Source organism: Sardina pilchardus, chromosome 2 (assembly GCF_963854185.1).
Source record: "Sardina pilchardus chromosome 2, fSarPil1.1, whole genome shotgun sequence".
Classification (NCBI taxonomy): Eukaryota; Metazoa; Chordata; class Actinopteri; order Clupeiformes; family Clupeidae; genus Sardina; species Sardina pilchardus.
In genome coordinates, this window is record NC_084995.1 from 318,779 (window position 1) to 343,726 (window position 24,948).

The 24,948-nt window shown below is 42.1% G+C and overlaps 1 protein-coding gene across 3 annotated transcripts; it reads left to right on the forward strand.

Annotated features, from left to right (window-relative positions):
- LOC134059267 (uncharacterized) lies at positions 1–23,799 on the forward strand. Of its 3 annotated transcripts, none has more exons than XM_062515672.1 (15): positions 13–330; positions 1,707–1,817; positions 2,021–2,225; positions 17,215–17,304; positions 17,461–17,603; positions 17,976–18,060; positions 18,436–18,586; positions 18,748–18,839; positions 19,035–19,177; positions 19,489–19,573; positions 20,311–20,461; positions 20,845–21,038; positions 21,643–21,790; positions 22,265–22,392; positions 23,124–23,799. In XM_062515672.1, the coding sequence occupies exons 1-15, from the start codon at positions 134–136 to the stop codon at positions 23,418–23,420; spliced, it is 2,220 nt and encodes a 739-aa protein (XP_062371656.1). In that variant the 5' UTR covers positions 13–133; the 3' UTR covers positions 23,421–23,799. The 3 variants fall into 3 exon arrangements, 2 of the variants coding, with proteins under 2 accessions (XP_062371656.1, XP_062371657.1); XM_062515673.1 differs by having other exon boundaries at positions 157–330; positions 1,733–1,817; XR_009935041.1 differs by lacking the exons at positions 17,976–18,060; positions 18,436–18,586; positions 18,748–18,839; ... (5 more) ...; positions 22,265–22,392; positions 23,124–23,799 and adding exons at positions 4,093–4,155; positions 5,166–6,636 and having other exon boundaries at positions 1–330; positions 17,461–17,487.
- Positions 23,800–24,948: the final 1,149 nt, after the last annotated feature.

The window sequence follows — 24,948 nt, forward strand, 5'->3', positions numbered from 1 at the left end:
GAACCAATCCGCGACAAGTATATCTTTAACGCGTGCACGGCAGAGAGGTAGGCAAAAAAGAGACTCCAGCCTGTCTTTCACACACTTCAGCACTAAACTCCATATTACATCTGGACGTAGTGAACCCGGGGAGATGGCCGATAGACCTTCACCTAGAAAACAGCCAAAGAGGATAAGATCTGATGAACAGAAACTGAAGAAGAAGGGATATGATTTGGCCAGGGCGAAGAGTCGCGTGAACATCGGCGTGGGTTTTCAGCGGTGGAGAAACCTCAGAGAACTGAAATGCATGAAAACAGACGAAGATGTTGCTCTTTTCCTGCTCGATTGGTGGGTGATGCTGCTATTTGACCTACTGTCGAACCATTCAACATTTTGGTGTTCCTTGAGGCCTTTGTGTTGGACTCCAGTTAACTGGCATCTCTGCAGCAGTTAGCGGTAACGTTAGGTTAACGTTACAATCAGCATAGCTAGGTAGGCTGCATAGCATGCGCTGCTTTGGTGCTTGAGTTAGGCTATAATTGAGTCTGGTCTGTAACGTAATGATTTGGCTGGTACAATATTCTCCGTGATTCATTTTGCTAAAAACAAGGTCTCGTTTTTTTTTTAACGATCCAAATAAAAAAGTAGGCTAACGTTATTCAACTGTAGGTGCTTTTTCAACGGTGGGTGCTTTGCCTCTGTACATTAGGACTAGCCTACGCTTTATTTGCAAATAGATGTTATGCTGCAATCCTGCTTAATTTAGGGCCTTTGAACAAACAAGTGGGCCTGTAAGTTTGCGAGCTAGTAGGGCTGGTTAAAAGTAATGTATATCCGGACGCATGTTATGATTGCAAAGAAAAGAAAAGTTACAAATAAATAGTTAAATGTAAGGAAAGGGACACAACGTGGGTAAAAGAAGCTGGACAAATTAACAAGTGAAATGTTTAGTTTGAGCTTTAAGGGACACATCGAAATGTTGGTAAACAAACGATTTGCGTTATTTCCGGGTGAGGACGTATCTTCCTGTCAGCAGCGGAAGTAACCAAATGTGTGTTTTTTTTTTGTGTTTTTTTTACAGCAAACTGCTTTACTTAGAATGGTTGATAATTGTGCTACGCTAAGGAGCAATTGGCAGTAGAAAAAATACGTAAATATTCTCTGGTGCTCTGATAAATGTAGGCTAATAAGGTAGCCCAAAAGAGTTGCAAAATGCATTCTGTGCTTTGGCCAGTAGTCCTCTCTTTATATTGGTGATCCCAAACTAATTCACATAACACCACTATCACGGTGAGGCTGTTGTACCTATTATATATTTTAAGTCACTGAGATGAGGATGATTTCATGCTGCAGCGTAGCTGAAAAGTCTCTAATGATCAACTTTTAGGGTGAGGTGAACGCAGATGATGATCCACTTTTAGGGTGAACGCAGATGAACTTTGTTGACATCTGATTTTGCTCTGCAGGTTGGTCTAGAAAGGAGCCAATTGACGCCCATTTCTGAATCACCAAAACCCAGAAGCATATATTTTCTTGAATAAATTGTGTACTGTAAACGGCTGCATTTTAAACCTTTATTTTCAAAATGTCTGCTGCACTTGTGAAATGTTTTGATAAGACTTTAATGCCCACATTTAAGTTTAATTTCACTGCTGGTTATGCCTGTGGAAGCAGTAAAATGGCAAGAATTTGACAGTTGTGATTTTGCTGTGTACGTTTTGCAGTTTTGATCAGAATTCACTGTCACCAGGAATTGCACTAAGAGTCCAGAGCTTCGCAGCGGCTGTACCTGGGCCCACATCTGTAAAGAGTGAGGAGGAGTTGAACCACAGCAGGTAAGCTGACGTGTATTACGCACTACATTGCAAGGCTTACACACATTTTACAGCCCTTTCAAGGTCATATGTAGTTTTTGTGCTCTTATCAGAATTGCACTTGCACTTGTGTTGCAAAACAATTTTTGCTACATATGCACATGTCAGGCCCTCCTTGTGCAACTAGATGCAACTTGTTTCTGTTCCTTCCTGGTCTTTGTTAGTGCAGACGAGGTTGTCGTGAAGTTGGAGTGCCTGCTGCAATTGTTCCAGGAGTGCCTAGCGTGCTGCAGCGAATGCAGCATCAGTACGGAGCGCGACAGCTGGTTCTTCTACATCACCCAGAAGTGTCAGCAGTGCCACTACAGCAGGAACTGGGCGAGCCACCCCACGGACCAGATCATCAGCGACCCAGCAGAGAATCATGAGGTAAGCGCACACTGCAGACATGACTGTGCTAGAGAATCATGAGGTAAGCGCACACTGCAGACATAACTGTGCAAAACTGCCCCCCCATTCACTCTATATGTTTGCTTCAGCCAAGCAGATTAGGTAATTGGTGAAATCACTTTAAGTGCACAGGTAGCCTACAAGGTGGGACTTAACTTAATGAAGCCAACCTCTGGTAAGAGTCCACTGCACAGATGGTGGAATATGCTGCTCAGAACATCTGGAATGTACACACAGAACCACAGCATAACCTCACCAATAGGGATGGGAATCAATAACAATTAAAATGTTTCGCTCCATGAGAATCGTATACCTCTGAGCTCATCAACTCCTCCTGTCCATGCCGCCATGAGTTTCTGATGGTTTTGCAGTGCAAGAACTTGTCATGAACCTGGAGTCATTTGGCCAAGAGTCATGGTGAAAAGGAACATGGGCTAAAATTCATGCGATGCTATGTACTTGACATTCGAGTGACATGAGTGCCACTGCCCCCTAGCAGCACGTCCGTTAGCGCGGGTAAATATCCTATGCCATAACCATGCAGGCTCTCTTTGCAGATATTTTCTTCTTTGATTAAGAAATCACACGTGAAAACGAATGCTGTTCAAATCTTCTCTCACTCCGTCTCATTTCGACTGTTGCTTGCTACAGATACTAACTCTGAAGTTACAGTCAGCTGCTCGACTCGCTCCTTCAGGTTTCCAGCCCGCAAACCCATTTCATGCTCCCTGCACAGGGAGGGGGAAATGAGCGAAGAAGGGGTGAACGACTGTCGCCACCGAGCAGTAACAAAATTTGTTGCGAAACGTTTGCCCCCTTTCTCAACAGTAGAAGGACCATTTTCGGGAGGCCACCTGCTTTCCTAGAGGTTAGTTATGTGTCAGATGATGTACAGCTTAAAGCTGACAGATACATGGATATTTTATTTCAAAGTACAAAAGTGTAGTTAAAGGTTTACAGAAATGTGGGCTAAGTTGCATCAGAATTGTAAAGTTGCTTGTTAATATTTTAGAAAATTGGTTGGGAATAGATAAAGAATCGATTTGGTAAGCAGAGTTGATAATAACTTCAGTATCAATAAAATCTTATCAATTCCCATCCCTAATCACATTATATATTGGTAGAAGACACCAGTTGCCATTCTAGCTAACATTTAGTGAGCTAATTATTTCTCAGTGTGCTGTTGGGGCCTGCAAAATGTTGTAAGCAGCTAGCTTGCTAGTTTAGGATTTTGTATGCTTTTTAGGCAGCTGGTTTAGAATCAAATATCTGTAGTGTGTGTGTGTGTGTGTGTGTGTGTGTGTGTGTGTGTGTGTGTGTGTGTGTGTGTGTGTGTGTGTGTGGTGTGTGTGTGGTGTGTGTGTGTGTGTGTGTGTGTGTGTGTGTGTGTGTGTGTGTGTGTGTGTGTGTGTGTGTGTGTGGTGTGTGTGTAGTGTGTGGCTGTTTGTTTATTTGCACTGTTGGCTTGCATGTGTGTATTTTCTGTGTGTGAGAGAGAACTTTAGAGGGTCTTGCATGCCTTTTGGTAGGTCTCCATCTAGTTTGGGACCAAAACTCCTAAATGATGCATAAACAATATGAACTGTGGCCCGCCCCTGCGAGTGTTTCCACAAGGGGTCCATACAAGAAAACTGTTAAATGATGTCAAATGTATTCTCAGCCTAACTGCAGTATAAGTAGAAATGCACTAACCCCTGGTGATTCTCAATGTCTCAGTTGTTATAACATTTTTTTGAACATCAAAATTTGAAGACATTTAACGGTGCTAAGAAAAATGGTTATTATAGACATCATCTTCATCTTTCAGCAAGAGCAATCAGAGTCTCCTTTTGTGTGTGTTGCACAGGTTATTGATGAGACAATGGTCCCGTCTTTTGGGAACTCGGACACTGAATCAGCCGAGGAAGAGGTGTGTACTGAGTGTCTGGTTTCATGATGATGTTATTATTGTGGCACCACACAAGTGGGGTGTCCTACGAAGCAAGTTAGACAGATCCAGGTTATCTAGACATATCGAGGCTGCACAAAGCCTCAACTCGGGTATTAAGTTAAGTGATCCTACGACAGCAGGTATGTGATAAATTTGTCAAACTAGGCTTTCAGCTCAGATCTGTGCGCGTTCTCGTGGTTGGGGTGATTTTGACCAATCGGGAAACGTGGAGACGCACAAGACAGCCTAGGTTTAAAAACGATTACTTCCGCATTTATGAGCGGTAGCGAAATCTAGGGTGGTCTTTTTTAGTGTCTAACCTATAACATCAAAAAGTCGATGGTCATCAGATATTGTATGGCATGCATGTCCATAGTAGTGACATATTTGCACGCACAACATAGTTAAAAGCGCCTTCGAGATTCTAAATGTTTGCAGAGGCGGGGCTGGACTTCTTCAAAGTATGACAGATTAGCACACGTGAGATAACTTTGTTTTTCAAGATAATGGATTGGTTAGAATTGGTCAGAGGGCGGTGATATTTCACGATTTGAGCTATAACTAAGCACATAACCCGCTCCCGACCAGGTTTGGTTGCGAGCATAAGACACCATGGTGATACAGCGACGCTAAAACAAATCCACTTTCGTATGACAGCATACCCTGGTTTTGAGCGCAACATACCTCGCTAAGCCACTAATCGAGTTTCGTAGGACACCCCAAAGGAGTGTATATCTTGAGCGGGGGTAACCTGGGCATGTCAATAAAGACGAAGTGGTAAACCATTCACCTGCAAAACAAAGCTAGAACGCTCTGCTTTTATGAACTTTCTGATTTTTGAGTTAGCTTACCCTGGTTTGTCATTAAACCATGTACTCCATATACCAACTTGTTACCATATAATTGACATTGTGCCTAACTGCTCATTAGTGTGGTTTGTGTGAATCTTGTAAGTGATTGTTTTTTTTCTTCTTTGTCTCGGTGTGCAGGGGGGTGATGTTGTGGCAGTCATCTATGATGGCTCCGACGACAGCATGGATGGCCAGAGAGAAACCAAGACGGAGGCTAAAGATGACCCCGCTCTCTCTGGGGTAGCAGTGACCGTCAAAGACAGTGATGAGGAGGAAGAAGAGGAGGATGAGGAGGAGGATGACGACGATGATGAAGATGACGATGACGACAGCGATGAGGAATGGGTCATGAAGTCCAGGAAGTTCTGGTCTCCACCTGGGGCTGCGGAGGGTCCTGCTGCTGCGGCGTCGGAGCCCTCTGAGGCCAGCAGAGAGGCGGAGCACGAGCCCCCCATGGTGTGGTGCAACAACTGCAACGCCGAGTTCACACGCAGCTGCTACAGGCTGCGCCACAAACGCATCTACGGATGCCTCCAGTGCGGCACCAAGGGCGGAGCCCTGTGGGATAGCACCGCTGGTAACCCAGACGCCAACACTCGAAATAACAACCAGGACGTCACCAACACCACAGCCACCGTCAGTGCTGGCAACCCAGAGTCGAACACCAGAAACAGCAACCAAGAAGTTACCACAAACACCACCGCTAGAAACGCAGAGCAGGGCGCACTAAACTTCCAGGACCTGGCTGTGTGCTTCGGCGACCTGCACAGTTTCCAGAAGCATGCGCGGCATTGTCACGGCATCAAGCAGTTTCGGGAACCCTGCCCCGACTGCGGCAAGTTCATCACCTTGAGGAACAAGGTCAGCGGTGGCCCCCCACACATCTGCGAGCACAAGGCCCGGCCCAACTCCTGTCTGGTGTGCGGAAAGGGTTTCGCCAGCCAGAAGGGCCTGCTCAGTCACATGACCTGGGTCCATCTGAAAGGCAAGCCCAACATAGTGCGCTGCAACTACTGCCTCAAGCGCTTCACTTTCCGGAAGCAGAAGATCGAGCACGAGAAGGTCCACCAGAACGAAGACCTGAAGTTCTCCTGTCCTCACTGTCCGCTGAGGTTCCCAGACTGCTACACTCGGAGTGCGCACAGAAAGACACACCGCGTGTTCAACACGTTCACTTGCAAGGTCTGTAACAGGACCTTTAAACAGGCCTGCAAGCTGGAGCGGCACATGGCAGTCCACACAGGGCTGAAGCCCTATACCTGTAAACTGTGTGACCGCTCCTTTAACCAGTCAGGTCATCTCAAGTCCCACATGCGCGTCCACACAGGGGAGAAACCCTTCAAGTGTCAGGACTGTGGGCAGTGCTTCAACCACAACGTCAGCCTGAAGAACCACATCCAGCGCAAACACAAACCCAGAGCCGAGGAGTGGACCTCGGGCGAGGAGGAAGACCGAGGAGACCCCGCGTCTGGACTGAACTGAACGCTATGTGACTGAACGGGAGAGTGCAGAGCGCTCCGCTGTTGAATTGTGAAGGACAGGGTCAGGCTGACTGAGAGGTGCCTTGCAGTGCAGTAGGCCTGGATAAGAAGAAAGCACCACTTAAGAGGTATTATTTTCTTAAGGAGGCTTTGTGAATCCAGCCCCTGGTCAGTGTGTTTGTAGGGCCTTTGAAAGCACAAGTGTCACAAAAGGTGGCTCTGGGCCAGATGTACTAATGTTTTTGAGCCCATTTCAGGCGTAACGTGCGCGTAAAAACATGGCGAGGTATGTACAAACAGGCCGCACTGAGATAAAAGCACAGACTGCCTTTCGTGTGAGCTGAAAACTGCTATTTGTCGTGCATATTAATTCCTGGGAGGATCAGCTAAAAATGGTATGAAAACAGCAAACTTCTATTTTGCGTTGGAAAAAAAGGTGTAATCCAAATTGCGGTTATTGCTGTCTATTAGAGAAACTTTTAGAGACAGCTTAATCAGTATTCAGAGCATCAGCTTTCTTCATTGTACTATGTTAAAAGCAACCTTAACTTTGGTTTGCTTTTCTCGTATTTTCTCTTTCACGACATAGCCTACACCCAATCTGTTTGACTAGGCATCAGGCCTAAGCCATAGCCCTCATCTACGTGCAGTAAATAGTTCAAGTGTTTTATTTAAATGGATTAGTTGAACTACTAGGCCTACTCTGTCTGTTGCAGCTAAACTTTGCTAATCTGTTGCAGTCGCTAAACTTTGATTCTTTTTAATGTTGCGATATTCAACTGCGCTTGTGGTTCAGCTGTGCACACGCAATTGGCGTTGTAGAGGGGGCGGGGATGGGCGGTGATGAACGCTGTTAAAGTAATGAAGTGACAGCTTATATTAGTAAATTCCACACAATGTTGCAAGGCACAGCGCTTGCATTCTGCACATACAAAAACACGGTATTAGCGCTGTCTTAGTACATCTGGCCCTTTGTGTCTCTGAAGGGTAGTAATATTCTGACTGAATATGGGCACCCCATGTTTAAAGGATAGTAGTACTTACAAAATATGGAATGCCTTCATGTGAATGGTAATAGTATTCTGATTGAATATTTGATGCCTTTCTGTGGAGGGTAGTAGTATTCTGATTGAATAGGAAAGATCCTGAATCATTGCCACGATGAAGAACCATTCATTCAGATGCAAATAGGGGTAAATCTAATGAACTGTACATCTGGGAGTTTTGTGAGGAGAAATGGACATTAAAAAGATTGGTTCTCATGTTGTTAATTGTACATAGAACATATGCCTGTCATGTTCATTATTGTTCCTCAAGTGCCTGATATATACCGATGACAGTGTTGTGTGTGTGTACAACTTAATTGTGTAAAATGTTTTAATGTTTTTGATACTATTTAAATCAAGAGTTTATATTGGCGCTGTGATCACCTTATTTGATTGGCATGTTTTGAATGACCTCTGACGAAAGTGGTAAATATTTTCATGACGATGAAAATTTGAACGGTATTCTAATTATCTCTGGTAAGACATGTCCTGCACCACCTCACATCAGTTTGTTTTGGAACATGATCATTTTCAATATACTTACACTGAACGTGCCGTACCACCGATAGAACAAGGTCATTTTACCAACCACAAGCCTCACACTATGTTATTCTGAAATCATGACTACATTTAGATAAGGCCAACTGCCAACCACCAGCCTCACACTATGTTACTGAACTTACCAAACTTCCAATGAAACAAGAACAATGTCATAATGTCATATCACCACCCACATTCTGTGTTTCTACACATACTATAACTACAGTATAATAAGACCAACTGCCAATCACCAGCCTCACACCATGTTACTGAACGTACCATAAATACAGAGGATCAGTGATCAGAGGAAAAAAGACATATCTACTGCGTTCCAATGGAGGGTAGTGATAGAAATCGGCAGTTGATATTAGTATACTGTAGTGGATATGTTGTCCTTTTTCCTCATTTGGGTGTGAAGCAGAAGAATGGCTAACCATGTGAAGCGACTAGAGATGATCTTTGCATCTTTCAAAGACTTGTATAGGAAGGTATGCTTTACTGGAGGTGCATTTACAAAGGTACCTTTCTATGCAAGATCTCCAAACCATCACTTAAGAGTTTAGCTTCAGAGAAATGTAACTTGCGCATGTTTCTGCGCTCGATCAATGTTCTTTGCGCATTCATGAGATAATGGGCAAGTCTCAGATTGGACTGCAGGTGATAATAATTCAGAAAAAACATTGACAATAAAGATTACCATAGCTCAGATCTTGCATTTAAATTTGTCTTCATAAGGGATTTAAGAAAAACATTGCTGTTAATTTAAAATGTACATAAATCTATTTTTTTTTCTTATTAAAGGACAATTTAACATGTGTCGCCTTCAAACTGCTATTTCACCATTGTCCTAAGACAGTTTTTCAACTGTCCTCAAAAGCAGCATAATGACATAATGAATTTCATTTTTGCTTAAAAGCTTTACCTAGGCTCACAAAGTGCATCTGACCCACCAAGCCCACTTTGCAATAAGAATTTTACTAGTGTTGCCATATTGTTACCTCCACCAGGAGGTGATTTTATTTTACCGTGGTTGGTTTGGTTGTCTTTCCGTCTGTGTACTGGATTACACAAAAACTATTGGCCCTAGTTACTTGCATGAAATTTGGTGCAAACGTTAATCATGGTCCAACGGCAATGAACATGCCAACTGAACTGATTTAGTTTCACTATTCTTGTCCCGTGCATACGGCATATTTTGTCCCGTGCATACGGCATATTTAACAGTGGGTGTTGGTTGACATTGGCCGCTTTCATGTGAGATTCTCATGAGAATCACGTGTGAATCACGTGTATTTTATTTATTTTTCCCAAGTGAAGCTGCAATGTCCCAAACAACCACCAGGTGGCACTTGTGAGCAGGGTTAGGAATGTCGGCATTTACCACTAGCCAAACAGTCCCAAATTGAATTCAATCGCGAAGCAAGCTGAACATCTTTTCTGCTTTTAATAGCCTAGTCTCACGACAAAACTTGTTATTGTTTATGAAGGTGTCTTCTGTTAGCCTATTTTATGAAGAGGCATCTGGCTGTTTCGTTTAGGTTTGTTTTGCTGTCAATGGTTTCATGAGGTAGGCCTAACCACTAAAAGCATAAGCCTATGTCCTAAGCACAACTGTGTTCTCGTTTTTGGGTCAATTCAGACATTTTATTTCTGAATAGAAGGTTTTGGAGAAAGTGGTCTTCAAGCAAATGTGTGACTTCCTCTATCAGAATAACCTACTAGACCCTATGCAGTCTGGTTTCAAGAGTGGTCATTCTACTGAAACTGCTCTTCTATCTGTGACTGAAGCATTGAGAGTAGCTAAGTCCTCTGCTCAGTCATCAGTGTTAATTCTGTTAGATTTATCTGCAGCCTTTGATACGGTTAACCATGACATTCTCCTTTCTACACTATATGAACTGGGAATTTCTGGGAAAGCTCTTGACTGGTTCAAGTCTTACCTTAAAGGGCGTTCTTTTAGCGTGTCTTGGCAGGGACAGATATCAAAGTCTCATGACCTCACTACAGGAGTCCCCCAAGGATCAGTATTAGGGCCCCTCCTTTTCTCTATTTACACCACTTCTTTAGGTGGGATTATTCGCTCTCATGGATTTGAATATCATTGCTATGCGGACGACACTCAACTTTTCCTATCCTTCCCACCTGAGGACTCTAGTGTTTCCCATCGGATCTCTGCATGCCTGAAGGACATTTCAATCTGGATGAAGGATCAGCACCTTCAGCTTAATCTTTCCAAAACTGAGCTCTTGGTGTTTCCAGCAAAAACAGCTATTCCCCAACAGATCAATATCCAGCTTGATTCATCCTCACTGACTCCAACCAGATCGGCACGTAACTTGGGTGTCATAATTGATGACCAACTTACTTTCTCTGAGCATGTTGCCTCAATTGCAAAGTCATGTCGGTATACCCTGTACAACATTAGGAAGATCAGACCTTATCTGACACAAGATTCCACTCAGCTTCTTGTACAGGCAATGGTTATCTCCAAGCTGGACTACTGTAATTCTCTGTTAGCTGGCCTACCTGCTTGTGTATTAAGACCACTACAGTTGATTCAGAATGCTGCAGCACGACTGGTCTTCAATCAGCCAAAGAGGACACATGTAACCCCTCTCCTAGTTACTCTCCACTGGCTCCCTATAGTAGCCAGAATTAAATTTAAATCTCTCACTCTGGCCTATAGGACACTGACTGGATCTGCTCCCAGCTACTTCAGTTCTTTAATCACGATGTACATTCCCAACCGCCCATTGCGATCTTCTGAGGAGCGTCTGTTATGTCGACCAACCATACATGCTAGGTCAAATTGTAGATCCTATTCTTCAGTGGTTCCGTGTTGGTGGAATGAGTTGCCCAGTGCTCTCCGTTCCAGCAACAGCTTTGGATCTTTTAAGAGGGGTCTTAAGGCATATTTATTTAATATGCACTTAGTCCTTTGAGTTTGTGATGTGTTATGGTTTGTATAATGTATTGTTTTGTTATAATTTGTCTATTGATAGAATTTGAAATTTATTTTGCTATTGTCCTTAAATTTAGCCATACCATGCTTTAGTTATTATTATTATATATAATTAACTGAGTGACTTATTTGATTGCTATTCTCATTTCACTGTTTTATTTCTCATTAGGTTAGTGCTTAAAATTATTGTTTTACTGATAATATTACTATTCTCCCTAGTTTGTAATTGTTCACTGTTAATTTAATTTGTATTGTTATTTATTTGTATGTCGCTTTGGACAAAGGCGTCTGCTAAATAACCATAGCCATAGCCATAGCCATAGCCATAGCCATAGCCATAAGTGTGTGGATAGGCCGATGGTAGCTTGTTTTTATGCTGGCAACAAAACAAAATGGTTCACGTTTGTTATTCTTGACTCTAAATGCGGGAAACAATTCAAAATAAAATGTCCCATTTTCAGACGCACCACAAACCTCTTGCCTGTATACATTAGGCTAGCCTATATGTTTATTTGAAATGTAAGCTGGCTGTTGTCAAATTTTCTAAAATAAAATAGGCCTACAGGAGAAACTATATGGTTTATGCTCTCTTATGCTGTTTCATTCAGAACCGAAAGCGAAGGAGGGAGAATGAATTACGAACTTTCACTTTTGCATAAATAATTCCTGAACGGTTTTGATCAGGCGGGAAACAATTAAAAATAAAATGTCCCATTTTCCGACGCACCACACACATCTTGTCTATTTAAATATTCTATTATTTGGGCCTACTATAAAAGTTAGGACTTTTTCGTTAGAAAACAATTTCATTTGAATTATGGACTGCCTTTGAATTAAGTTTGATCGGACTTTCAGTTCACAGAAGAAAGTTTCAAGACGCTAAGAAACACATGTTTGCCCCGTATAGCATTAACGGTGACTTAATTTATTTCAAAAGGATATGATATGACCTCATGAATCCCATGGTTGTTTGTGTGTATGTATGGTTGGTATGTTCTACTTGTCTTTTTTGACCTATAATGATTAGGGGATGCATCTCAGTTGTTAGATTTGCACATAACATGTTTGCATAGGCTAGTCTTCTTTTTCTCGACTCTGCTCGGTTATGGGTCAAGAACAAATATTTTTAATGATATCATATTCGGGTCATGTTTGGTCGGGTCGGTAAAAAAAAATATGCCGTTAATGTTTTTGTAATTTATAGGCCTATCGTACATAATTGTCTTTAGAAGAGAAAAACATAATTTGCAGCATTCTCACTGAAACGCGATTCTATTCCCCACATTTTGTCACGAACATGTGCACTTGTTGTTTCTGCGTAGACAGACCCTCGGCTACACTTGACATTCAGTTGTGTTCTGTTCTCAGAGCATAGGCCTATGCTTTCTTTGTCTATGATCTGCAACTTTTTTCTCTAACTGCTGGCCTAGCTCCTCGACAGAAAATTCGGCTACTGAGCAGCGAAGTTGTCGATGCGATGCGTGCTTCTCAAGTCTGATAATTTGCAGCAAGATCGAATGGTGGAACCATGGACTGAAAGAAAAATAAACTAAACGTTTCCCCAATCAGGAAATTTTTCTTAATTTAATGCCATCAAGGCATATAGCCTACCATTGGTATGAGCATGCAATGTGCGTCCTTGCGCAACTTATAAAGTGGCTCGTTGGAAAGCCGTACGTCTGCTCTTTCGTGCAATAAAGGTTTCATCTCGCTGCAATTTATAATCGCGGAGCAATGACACACTCAATCGGGCTGGGTTTTGGTTTTGATTTTTGTTTTGGTCCATTGATGAAGACGTTAATAAAGAGTTTCTTAATAGTAATGCTGTAATATTCTATGCCTGCATTTCATGCTTGGGAGCCTCAACGTATTCATGTGAGTAACGGCTGAAACAGAATTTGTAGGCCTATATAGGAAACTCCTATAGGCTAATTATGTTCAATGTTGAGTCAAATAGCCTAATTTTTGGATGAATGCTGACACGGAACAAAAAAAGGTAGACTAAATGAATGTTTCCCAAATTCTGAGCAATCACTAGGCTATATATAATTAGGCCTAGGCCATATTGTTTTACATGCATGTGAGATTCCAATTTTGCGTAGCTCAATGACGCTACGACTAAGTTAGACTAATTTTTACAATAAGCGGGTCGGGTACAGTAGGCTATTTCAATAATTATTTTTTTGCGGTCCGAGTTGTGGTCGAGTTAGTTGTAAACAGCGGGACGGGGCGGGCCGTTCAGACACGTACCCGCGCATCACTGGTGGGCACCAACTTTTTTGATGAATTGATAAACATTTAAAAAGTGGTGGGGACAAAAAAGTTCGTCATAAAAAGTGGTGGAGACATGTATGCTACCCGATTCCCGGCGAAAATGATGCTGCTGTTTCCGAAAGCCGAAAAGGAGTAGGCTCACTGTTGCAGGCGCACACTCAACAAAAGATTGCTAATGATGTGTGAAACTGCTCTTGGGGGGTTGGGGGATTTTTAAATTCGTGTTCTAAGGCACAGAGGGGGGGTGGTACAGTTCGCTTCCAACACTTAATGGCTCTCACCCAGTGCTGCTGCTGCCCATTTCGGAGCCCTAGAATCGCTTTGTGGTAGCCATCTGAATGGAAATCAATAATTTAATACAACAATAAAGTCTAACAGTAACCTACTCATTTGGACAACGTTACACAGCCCTATAAAGGCTAAGTTACCTTTAGTTTTGTTCTAGCGAAGTCCTACCGTTAACGTCTGGCTTTAGCTAGTCAATTCTGGCAAGCACACCAATTGTCTACCTGTTTTGTCCATCTGGAATAGGCGTAACTCTAGCTTTGCGTTCCATCCTTTCTGTTTTCGTTGTTGCGATATAATATCCATGATGTGTATTGAGTTTTGATTTAGCTTCACATTGTGTGCTGATAACGCTAGCCGAGTTAAAGAAAACAAATAGTTGTGCGCCTGCGTGCGTAATTTCTCCTGCTTAAACAAAATGTGTGCGCGTGGATGTAACTCTGCATTAAGTTCATTTTGATAACGTGTTGACTAACTTCAGGCCTACTTAATATAGAAAATTGTAAATACCCTGATGGCATGCAGCTAATGGGATACTGTGCATAGTTGGTAAAGTATGGTAGGCCAATTTGGTGTGATACACACGGGATATTTTCTCCCATTTTGATGAGTAGCCTCATGGTACGCTCAGGCAGGTACGCTGCAGGCAGGCAGGTGTGTGTGTGTGTGTGTGTGTGTGTGTGTGTGTGTGTGTAGCCTACTAATGAACCCAACCAACGTTGTGGTTCGACTGCACAATTACAATAGCACAACATAGATGGGATAGGATGGCCGTATAAACTTTCATTTCCCCAGCACCTCTCAAGACAATGCCCGTCCAATGTATGATCAAAGGCTATCAATCTGCTTCAAATCTAGATGATTTTACGAGTTCTCCCTACTTACTGAAATTCGCTGCGTGACGTGAGCACGAAATAGAATGCGAAATATTAAAATAATCGCATCGGACTCGGTGTGTACACTTCGAGTGCGAAAATTTCGCACACGAATTTTTCGCATTTTTGCACCGCAAATTCGTATCGTATCTGGTCTGTACGGGCCTTTAGTCCTTTGTTTTTTGATATAAACATTTAACTGGGGGCAACTCTATTGAACTCTGAATAAAAAAACTCTTAAAAACATTTAAGATTCAGACCTTCAACGCATTATTTTTTGTGACACATAAAGAAAGAAACATTTTGACAATCATTAAGAAACGTAGGCTACATCATTCATACTCCTACTTCCCATGCATCTTGCATTTTACTTGCTTCCTTAATTTTGTGAGAGTCTGAGATTGACAGAGCATTAGACTCTGATCTGATGGACAGTCGTCAGTATGTATGTTAGAAGTTTTGATCGTGCGTTAAGTGTAGGCTATGCCGCGAATATCAAATAAACTCGACTGACTGAATCCCTTATATTTTTGGCAACTGTTCAAATATTCAAAACCATGCACTGAAATATCAAAGATAATGGTAAGGCATGGTAGGCTACTGTTCTTCGATAAACAACCAATATTTAGATTAACTGCTCCCGTCCTCCGCTGATCGAGCGCAATTCGAATAGCCCACGGAACTACGATGAAAATATTTATGCTTTGGCTACTGTATTTCAGCGCCTACACCACCTTGAAAAATGTCTCTGCCCCCCGAGAAAGTAGGCCTGAAGCCTACATATTCACCAATCCTTATGGATTACTCCACAAAGCAAAGCAAACTAACCAGCGGTGGTAATTTTAGTGGAGTTAGAATGAACTACTTGGGACACAGACCGGTAGGCCTACGCGATTTCAGCATCACTCTGGCTCTGGTTTCGTTTTTTTGCGGGAGCCGAGTCCTGAGGACATGATAGAAGCCAGCGAACTAGCCTTCATTCTCCTCGGAATGAGCCATTTAAGTACGAAGCTGATAAAGTAACCTAAATATAGCCTAGACGTGCGTTTAAAACAACGGCAACGGCGCAGCAGAGTCAGAAACGCAACAAGTCCTCAACATCGTTAAGATCATATAAAATGTATGTCCCCAGCACTTATCAAACCAAGCTGTAAAATAGCATTTTGTCCCCTGAAAACTAAACCGACGCCCTTGGATAGATAGATAGCTATGCAAAGAGAAATTACAGAATTACATTCATGAGGAAATAGGCCTACGTCAGATTACGGAACTATTATAGAGAAGCAGTCTAACTCAATAAAACTTGTTTGCATAGTGCTAATCATCCTCACTGTTGTCAAACTCTCGAATGAAACAAAGTGTTATTTCAATCTGCTGCTTGTGTTAATGGCAATTTTGAACTATGACAAATAGTTAGTTCATGCTCGTCTTTTTCGAAGTACAGAGCCTTGCGAACATTTTCAGAGTGCCAGACTGAATTGACAAACACCCGAAAAAACAAAACAATAAAAGAGTTGTAGTGTTGCAGTCTGTAGGTGACTAGGCTCCTATAGGGATTTCTGTTGGCATTTCCGAAATATACTATATGGGCTGGGCCACTAGAGGTTGCTTCCTGGCCGCCTATTGAATGAGTAGAACTGGGCTACAGTATCAATCACACCGCAGCAATGCTACAGCGGACTGTACTGCCACCTAGTGGCGGTAAGTTGTAATGCAGCTGTAATACATTTCACGGCAAACGTGAATCAGGCAAAGCGTGAGTGAAATGGCCATTCTCAAGTAACGCTTACTGTAGTTTGCCCTCTAGTGTTCTAACTAAGGAGATGCCTTTCTTGATGGTCTCACCTCAAGTAGACCTCTGAAGTTCGCCTACAAAAAAGCCACCATCTTTGCCCAAATAAGGAGATCCGGTATCTTGAGATTTTTTCTATGGGAAAATAACATGGGGATTTTGAATTTTCGCACCTGTTCAACTCTCATGGGGACGAAGAAATTGGAAATGCAGACGTTTTGCGCTACAAAAGTTTTGTCTTCTGCCTTCACCTACCGAAGATCACAGTATCCACTTGAAGATGGCACACTTTGATCTTTGCTACCCCAGAGCTAACTTACAATGCAACTTGCCATAGGCAGTTAGCTTCAATTAACACCCGGAACTCCTTATATGGGCAAAGATAGCAGCTTTGGATCCTATTTGTAGGTGAACTTCAGAGGTCTATATCGAAGTCATTACCTAAAGCTGACACACATCTTTTGATCATGATTTGGAAGTGTTTGTGTTGGGATATAAAAGCTAATCACACATGGATATCTCGAGTTTGACTTGCATATACCAGAGCTTTAACTGGTGATACCATAAACAGTTGCTAAAAAAACCTATTTTTCCAAACAACATTTTTTTGTCTTTGAGATCTTTTCGAATGAAAGTTTTGATATTTTCCTTTTTATATTTTATATACACTTTTCACATCCTCAAGTTAATTTAAGCGGCAAATAGTGGCTGCCCACTCTGCAGGTTTATGACTAGCAGTTTATGACTTTATCAAATCCTGAAAGCGTATGAGCTTTAACAGTACTACTGGCAAACAGATTAGCTTGCTACAGTAGCTAGCTAGCTTTTAAAAGTGTTAAATGTGCTGTTGACAGTGCCTTTAAGTCATGTTTGTTTGTTTATTTGTTTGCTAGTTTACCTAAAAAAACTTTACAACTTCACTGTTGCTTAAGGTTTCAAGCTCTGACTCCGAATCTGTTTACTCATCGGACCCAGACGTTTCTACAGAGCAGAAAGTTTGTTTGGATCAAGGAGCCATCTTTGTAAGTGCACTAGTCTGTGAGCACAATGAATAATTTACTGTTTCTGGTGATCTTGTTATTAAATTGACCTGCTAACAAACTCAAAGTCTTTTTGAAAGTGCAAAACTTGAAAAGAATATTATTTATTTCTTCTTTGATCAATCCATATTTTTGTAGAACATCCGTGATATCATTAGCAAAGCACCGAATGGAAGATCCATCCTCTCCGGTCTTGAGGAAAACCACCTGATTTCCCACCCTGAGAGGCGATCCATGGTTCGGATCCTCGTGTCCCACTTGATGGAGCGCTTTGGAGAGAAGTGAGGATTTTTCAGTCTCATATGTACTTTCTCCTACGTTCTAACTAATGTGAGGGTTCTGACCTATCCCGATTTACACATAGGTGGTCTCATGTGTAGTACCACAGCCCAGTTTATTGAACCTTCATATTACTCTTTTGTGAATTTCTACCAGACAGTAATAAATATCGACCCATCTTTCTTTCTTTCACCATTGAGGTTCTGAACTATCCCGCTTTACACATAGGTGGTCTCATGTGTAGTACCACAGACAATTTTATTGAACCTTCATTTTACTCTTTTGTGAATTTCTACCAGACTGTAATAAATATCGACCCATCTTTCTTTCTTTCACCATTGAGTTAACCAATATAAATGTCCATTGTTGTTAAGTCCTACTTCAGGTACTAAGGCATTGCTGGCATCATCAATAGTGGAGCAGTTTCCATGCCTGAGAGACTGCCAAGGCAGTGGCTATGTAAGTCAAGAGAATGATTACCACATCATAACAACCAGTCCTGCTCAAACGGACCTCCACACCATAGTCACCTGTCCTGTTCAAACAGACCTCCATACCATAGTAACCAGTCCTGTTCAGGCCTGTACACCATACTGTAGTAACCAGTCCTGTTCAAACAGACCTCCACACCATAGTAAACGGTTCTGTTCAAACGTACCACAAGGCGATCTATAAGATCTTCCATTTGGAATGTACAGTGATTGTAGAAACTGCAATGAGAAATGTTTATTTGAAAGAACGAGCTCTTTCACACTGAGGTAATTTCATGAAGGGACAGATGTATTTATTGTATAGATGGTTATTTTTTCCTGTTTCCTGCTTCGTAAACGTCAGGATGCGTGGTTCACCCCGGGGAGGAATCATAAACCGGCCACTGGGTTTCTGGAGGAGCGTCTCCGCAATGTGCGTAAGCGGCTCCACCGAGGCCAGCGGAGGAACTCTGCAGCACTGACACCACAGCAGGAAACACAAGACGCGTTGCCAGGTAACGACAAAACCTCCGTCCTGCCGTCCCGTCTCCCATCTCAACGCCTGCATTAGGGGATGGGACTCATTCTCTCTCTTTTGCACCCCCCCCCCCCCCCCCCCCCCATTTCAATATTTTGCTGTCGCTGTTTGTTCACTGATTTTTTGTGCTCATTATAGAATCGGCTTGGCAAACAGTGTGTGATGTCTACACACCAGCACCAGAATTTTCTACAGTGCAAAACGTTGCCCTGGAGCACACAGCCACATTTGTAAGTGCAATTGCTCTGCGCAAACTTAATAAACAATTATTTATGTTTCAGTTTTATAGGGCGGGGTTATATATTTTCTATATCAATGTTTCTAACAACAGGCCTATAGTTTAACTTTGTAGGGAATTTTAATAATAAGATGGTCAGATTTGTTTTTGTCACATTTTGTTTTTAATCAATCTATATTTTTTCCAGAACATCCGTGAGATCCTCAGTAAAACACCTAATGGAAAATACCTGGTCACCAGTCTTGAGGAAAATGGCTTGATTTCCCACACTGAGAGGCGATCCATGGTTCGGACCCTCGTGTCCCACTTGATGGAGCGCTTTGGAGAGAAGTGAGGATTTTTTGCCCACAGATTTGGTCTGTTTTTGACTATTGTCTGCTACTTTCTGACTAATCTAAGGATTCTTGATATGAACTAGACTAGTCCTCATTACTCAGTGATCTGGTGTCTGGTATCTCAATATCTATACCCCCTCTCTCTCCTTCTCTCTCTACAAAGCTGTTGTGGTTCATTTTGAAATTAATACATACGTGCCTACCCATCTCTTTCATTATTTTGTTCTTTCTTGTACTAAACATGCAGGTATTTGTATTTGGTTGATGTTGCATCATTAATCAATATAAATGTCCATTGTTGTGAAGTCCTACTTCAGGTACCAAGGCATTGCTGGCGTCATCAGTAATGGAGCAGTTTCCATGCCTGAGAGACTGCCAAAGCGGCGGCTATGTAAGTCAAGAGAATGATTACCACACCATAGTCACCAGTCCTGTTCAAACAGACCTCCACACCATAGTAACCAGTCCTGTTCATACAGACCTCTACACCATAGTAACTAGTCCTGTTCAAACAGACCTCCACACCATAGTAACCAGTCCTGTTCAAACAGACCTCTACACCATAGTAACTAGTCCTGTTCAAACAGACTTCCACACCATAATCACCAGTCCTGTTCAAACAGACCTCCACACCATAGTAACCAGTCCTGTTCAAACAGACCTCCACACCATAGTAACTAGACCTGTTCAGACCTCCACGCCATAGTAACCAGTCCTGTTCCAACAGATCTTTACACCATAGTAAACAGTCCTGTTCAGTCAACTCTCCAGGCAGTCTGCTGAGTCTTATCATAACTGAAGCTTTCCGCTCGCAACGCATAAAATCCTTTTTTTTTTTTTATATATATATATACGCGCCGCTATCACGTCTGGTGGTGTCTACTTCCATTGATAGTGGAGGCCAATTGTAGCAGCAGACGCAGCAGACGCAACGTGAACAGAACGTTTCAGTTAGGCGCCTGGTGTAGCTCCCCTGTTACACTTATTTCACCCATTAGCAATAACCAATGCTTCCTTACATCTCGCTGAACATTGCAGTTCTGTTTTCTTAGCCCCAATAAAAAAGGATGAACATAATATATGATAACTAACATGGTTATTTTTTCCTGTTTGCTTCGTAAACATCAGGATGCGTGGTTCACCCCGGGGAGGAACAATAAACCGGCCACTGGGTTTCTGGAGGAGCGTCTCCGCAATGTGCGTAAGCGGCTCCACCGAGGCCAGCGGAGGAACTCCGCAGCACTGACACCACAGCAGGAAACACAAGACGCGTTGCCAGGTAACGACAAAACCTCCGTCCTGCCGTCCCGTCTCCCATCTCAACGCCTGCATGAGGGGATGGTCATGGCTTGTTCATTTTCAACAAAGTGTTCTCCTTTTATTTGAACTCTGTGGCCCTAATTTAGATGTCAGGCAGAGAGCAAAGTCGCTCAATAAGCACAGTGTCTCATGCATGAACTAAAGCCGTAATGCGGTGTGTGTTTGAGCACTGAACTGATTAACCGAAGTTTAGGCTTAGGATCCGGTCATGGTATTGAACCATAAAATAGGTCATACCTCGTTATTTATTTAGCTACAGTTCAATTTAAGACTTTGCACTTGGCCCACCGTTTAAATTAGGGCCACTCCTTGTTGACTCTGTTTCCCCCTTGCTCATTGCAGAATCGGCCATAACTACAGAGCGGGCCATACAACTGACGGAGTGGCTGAAAAACAACACGTGGCCCCCGTCCCAGGTCCATGAGGCCATGCTGGAGACGGTCGTCCACAGGGCCCACTGGATCCGAGCAAACAAAGCAAGACCAGTACAAGACATAATTGACGAATTCCCACGTTTAGTAGACACCGCAGACATGGTAGGTGTCACTGCCTGTAACCTATAGAATACGTTTGTTCTCATGGAATATGGGGCTCAAACTGTCATGGCGTGTAATGCTTTTGTTCTTATGGAATATGGGGCTCAAACTTCAATCTTAAAGGTTGAGCTTAGTATGGTGATCGCCAGACTAATAGAAGACCATGAGTACAGTAGGAACACTATAGAGCCAAGGGTGTTACAGAGAAATTACAGATTATCATCTAGACATATAGTAGTAGTACTGTAGACCTACTATAGAAATATTACAGTATTACTGTAGTTCTTATTCGTAATGCCATTTCCATTAAATTCTGAAAGACATAGACTACCAACTCTCATTTAAGATCAACCTCCAACTGCTAGTCTCAGTGTCTGTTCTTCCTGCATAGCACCAAACGCTTGTTTGCAGTGCTCTCCGCAGTTTCAAGTTCAAGCCCAAGATATTAGGGGTCTGAAAATGCTTGATCAAATAGGAGTAATTAGGAGCATGGATTTACTATTATCACCTCTCTGTATACCAACTTTGAACACTTTTGTACCTAGGTCAGCCATGTATTGACCAAGTGAAAACATTACATTTTTGTGTTTTCGTCGGCATGCAGATTTCTCAGGATTTCTCAGTATTATACCCAGAGTCCTCTGGGAGGCTGAAAGAGAACTGGAGCCTTGTGTACGCTGAGAAAATCATTCGCATGGCCTGGACAAAGAGGACAAACAGCCTTCTCACTAACATAGATCTGCTTCCCACTGGTACTTACACTGCAGTACATTGCATCAATCTCATCATTGCATTGTGTTGTTCTATAATTCAATAGTAATTCTATATACCTGAGGCTGGTTTCAGCTTTTGAATGATTGAATGATCATAAACTTTGTACTCGAGTTGTGTAATTCTTTAGAGAGCAATAAGACTGGTCTACTTTTCAACAGTTCTTTGGTGGATTTAATCATTGCCCACCTTTCCAACCTTGATACTGTAGGTCTAGTGTTGTATATTGACACTAACAAGGATACAAGGATGTTTATTTGCACAAGCTATGATTACTAATGATTATGATTACTAATGTAAAGAATGCAGTGAAATTGTCAGATCAGGAAACTCTGTCTGTCTTCCACAATAACACTCTTCCAAAAACAAATGAATGTTGAATGTAATTACAAATATAGGCTATGTCTTCTTTTGCGATTTTAAGAACTATACTCTGAACTATTTTAATTTGACAGACAAACGAGCGGATATTGCATTGCAGTTGTTGCCTGTGTTGCTTCCAGCTGCGCCATATAAAGTTGGACAGAGAGTGTTCCGGCACAGCAGTGTAGAGTGCCAGAAGGCCTTCATTAACACGCAGCCAGTGAGTTAACAACCATCTCTACCATCCTCCTGCTACTACAGTCATTTCCTGAGTATTAGCCTCATTGTGTATAAGCCACAGGACAGTGTTTTATGCCAGTTAAAAAGAAACAAAAACATATTAATACCATATTAACTGCCCCCGTGTATTAACCTAATAGCTGAAGAAAATTGCAAAATCAAAGTATGAGCCGTGGCTGATAGTTGGGAAATTACGGTAAGTAGAAATATACAGCATCAAAGTGTGTTTACATGGAACCCAGTGTATCCTCAGTAATGGCCCCGTCAGAATGAAACACTATGCACTTAATGTTATGAAATTATTTCCACAGATTCTGTCAGAAATGTCTGTATTACCTTTCGTCAGGTTGTCACCAGGCAGTTTTATCAGTGGTAGTGAACTAGCTTGTTGATGCTATCCTCTGACAAAATGACAAACATCAGATGTGCTTCGTCTAACATTTTCTAAGTTGACATGACATGATGAGTTGGATTGAGCTTTTCCAGCTGGCCCTGATCCAAATGAAAACCTAGTCAGATTTTTTTATAAAACAGTAAAGAATTGTCTTCTGAAACTATCAAACTGACTTCCAAAAAAACCCCAGCATATTTGCCTTAGAGACACCTACACAACTACAGAAAATTTTTGCTTTTTGCTTTTGATAATGTTGTGCATTTGTGGTGACTAGTTGAAGTAACAACTCTTAAAAATCTTTTCTTCTTTTCTTCCAGATCGGAATGACCATAGCCGACTACCTCACTGCATCTCCAGCAGAGTACCCGTATGTTCTCATGTTGGGGGAGGAGTACGACTGCTCCCAAGTGTTTGTGGTCATTAATGGGACTCCGCTGGAGCACCGGTCTCTTCTGAGCGCTGTTGACGCCTGCTTTAAAGCCTTTTTCATACTTCAGCTGCAGTACCCCAAACAATGCGCCCAGGTTTGGGAGTTTATCCAGACCGTCGTCTTTGGCATCCCTGGACACGAGTCAAACGCTGTTAAATTGATGAGAGCGCAGCTTTCTGCATAGGAGTGTATTGGACATTTTGGTGGCTGAGTTAATGGAACAGATGATTTTAACTTGATTTTTTGACAGGAGTTGATGTATGTTTATATACATGACCAGTATAAATAGCCTAAATCCTGAGTTTCCTTGATATGTTACTTAAATGTTTTTTCTTACGTAAGGCAGGAGAGCAAATCTTTAATCTCTCCTTTATGTTGCATGATGTAGTTAGACATACACATAAAGAATATTTAGTTCTGTTCAGTGTTTCATTTCTACCTGAATATATTTTCATGTACCAATCTCTGTGAAAGAAGCCAGATGGTTGAAGGATTGTCAATGTTTAATGAATGGTCCATTTTCTACAAATTTCCAATTGCTTAATGAAAGAGTGCCTTGGAAATCAGTGACTCTGTGGTTAATTTATCATAAACATTTGTTTTAGTTTGGCAAATGTACAATAACTACAAAAGTATGCTATGCTTAAAGCCATGACAGAGAATAAGGGAGCCTGGCTGACACTAGAAGTTGAGATCGGTCTGCAGACCCAGTCCAATGGGGTGAATGTTTTTTCATATGCACTGTATACTAAATTGTATGTCAGGATATAGTTGCCTAGCTAAAACCACATTGACAGGACGTCAGGACTTCCCGTTGCAGTACTGTAGAAGTACAGTAGGAGAAATGCCATTAAAGATCAGGCTGCTTAGACTTTAATAGGCTACTGGCATGCCGCATGCATAAACGCACCCTACGCAGTGCATGTGTAAATGCACCCTAATAGGCGACCCTACAGTACAAACTAAGCGCAAACAATCAACAATTTCTGAAATAAACTCTACTTGCCAGCAGGATTTATTTTTTCATTTAGTTATTTGTTTGTTTTAATCTGTTGTTGTTGTTTTTATATATATATATATATATATATATATATATATTGGCTAGCTTTGGCATCCCAAGAAATTCACAGCTCAGTCCAGAGGATGGCGGTAATGCACGTTTGCAAACAGACTGCATAAGTCTGTTTCTGATCTCGGTTAGTACAGGCGAGGTGGTGGTGCAGTTGGAATGCCTGCTGCAGCTGTTCCAGAGGTGCTTTGAGTGCTGCAGCACATGCAGCATCCGTAAGAGGCGTGAGGGAAGGGTCTTCAACGTGACGCAGAACTGCCAGTGCTGTCACTACAGCAGGATGTGGACAAGCCATCCATCTGAGCGGATCAGCAGAAACACAGCAGGCAACCAGGAGGTAAGAGTTAGATGCTGGTTTGAACCAGATGAAAAACATATTGTGACCAAATTCAAAAGTGGACAGAGTGCAGACACCCATTGAGAGGAGGGTCTCATGCATGAACATAAGCTATTGTGATGGTGTGGGGGAGCTTTGAACTGCCCACCGATATTGGTGCTTAGGATCTTGCTCATGTTGTTAGGTTGGGAAATACATTTGGTCTTATAATACCAATTAGCTTTAGTTTGATTTTAGACTTTGCACTTTGCCCAGGATTTAAATTGGGGTCCGTTCTCTTTGGTGGATGAGGTCTGAGCCTCCCGC

What these genes read in the sequence shown, in the direction of transcription:
- LOC134059267 (XM_062515672.1), top strand. Translation starts at nt 134, where the DNA reads ATGGCCGATAGACCTTCACCTAGAAAACAGCCAAAGAGGATAAGATCT. An exon ending in ATGGAGCGCTTTGGAGAGAA is followed by an intron (nt 19,178 to 19,488) that starts GTGAGGATTTTT and finishes ATTGTTGTGAAG; the next exon opens with TCCTACTTCAGGTACCAAGG. An exon ending in CATAGATCTGCTTCCCACTG is followed by an intron (nt 21,791 to 22,264) that starts GTACTTACACTG and finishes TTAATTTGACAG; the next exon opens with ACAAACGAGCGGATATTGCA.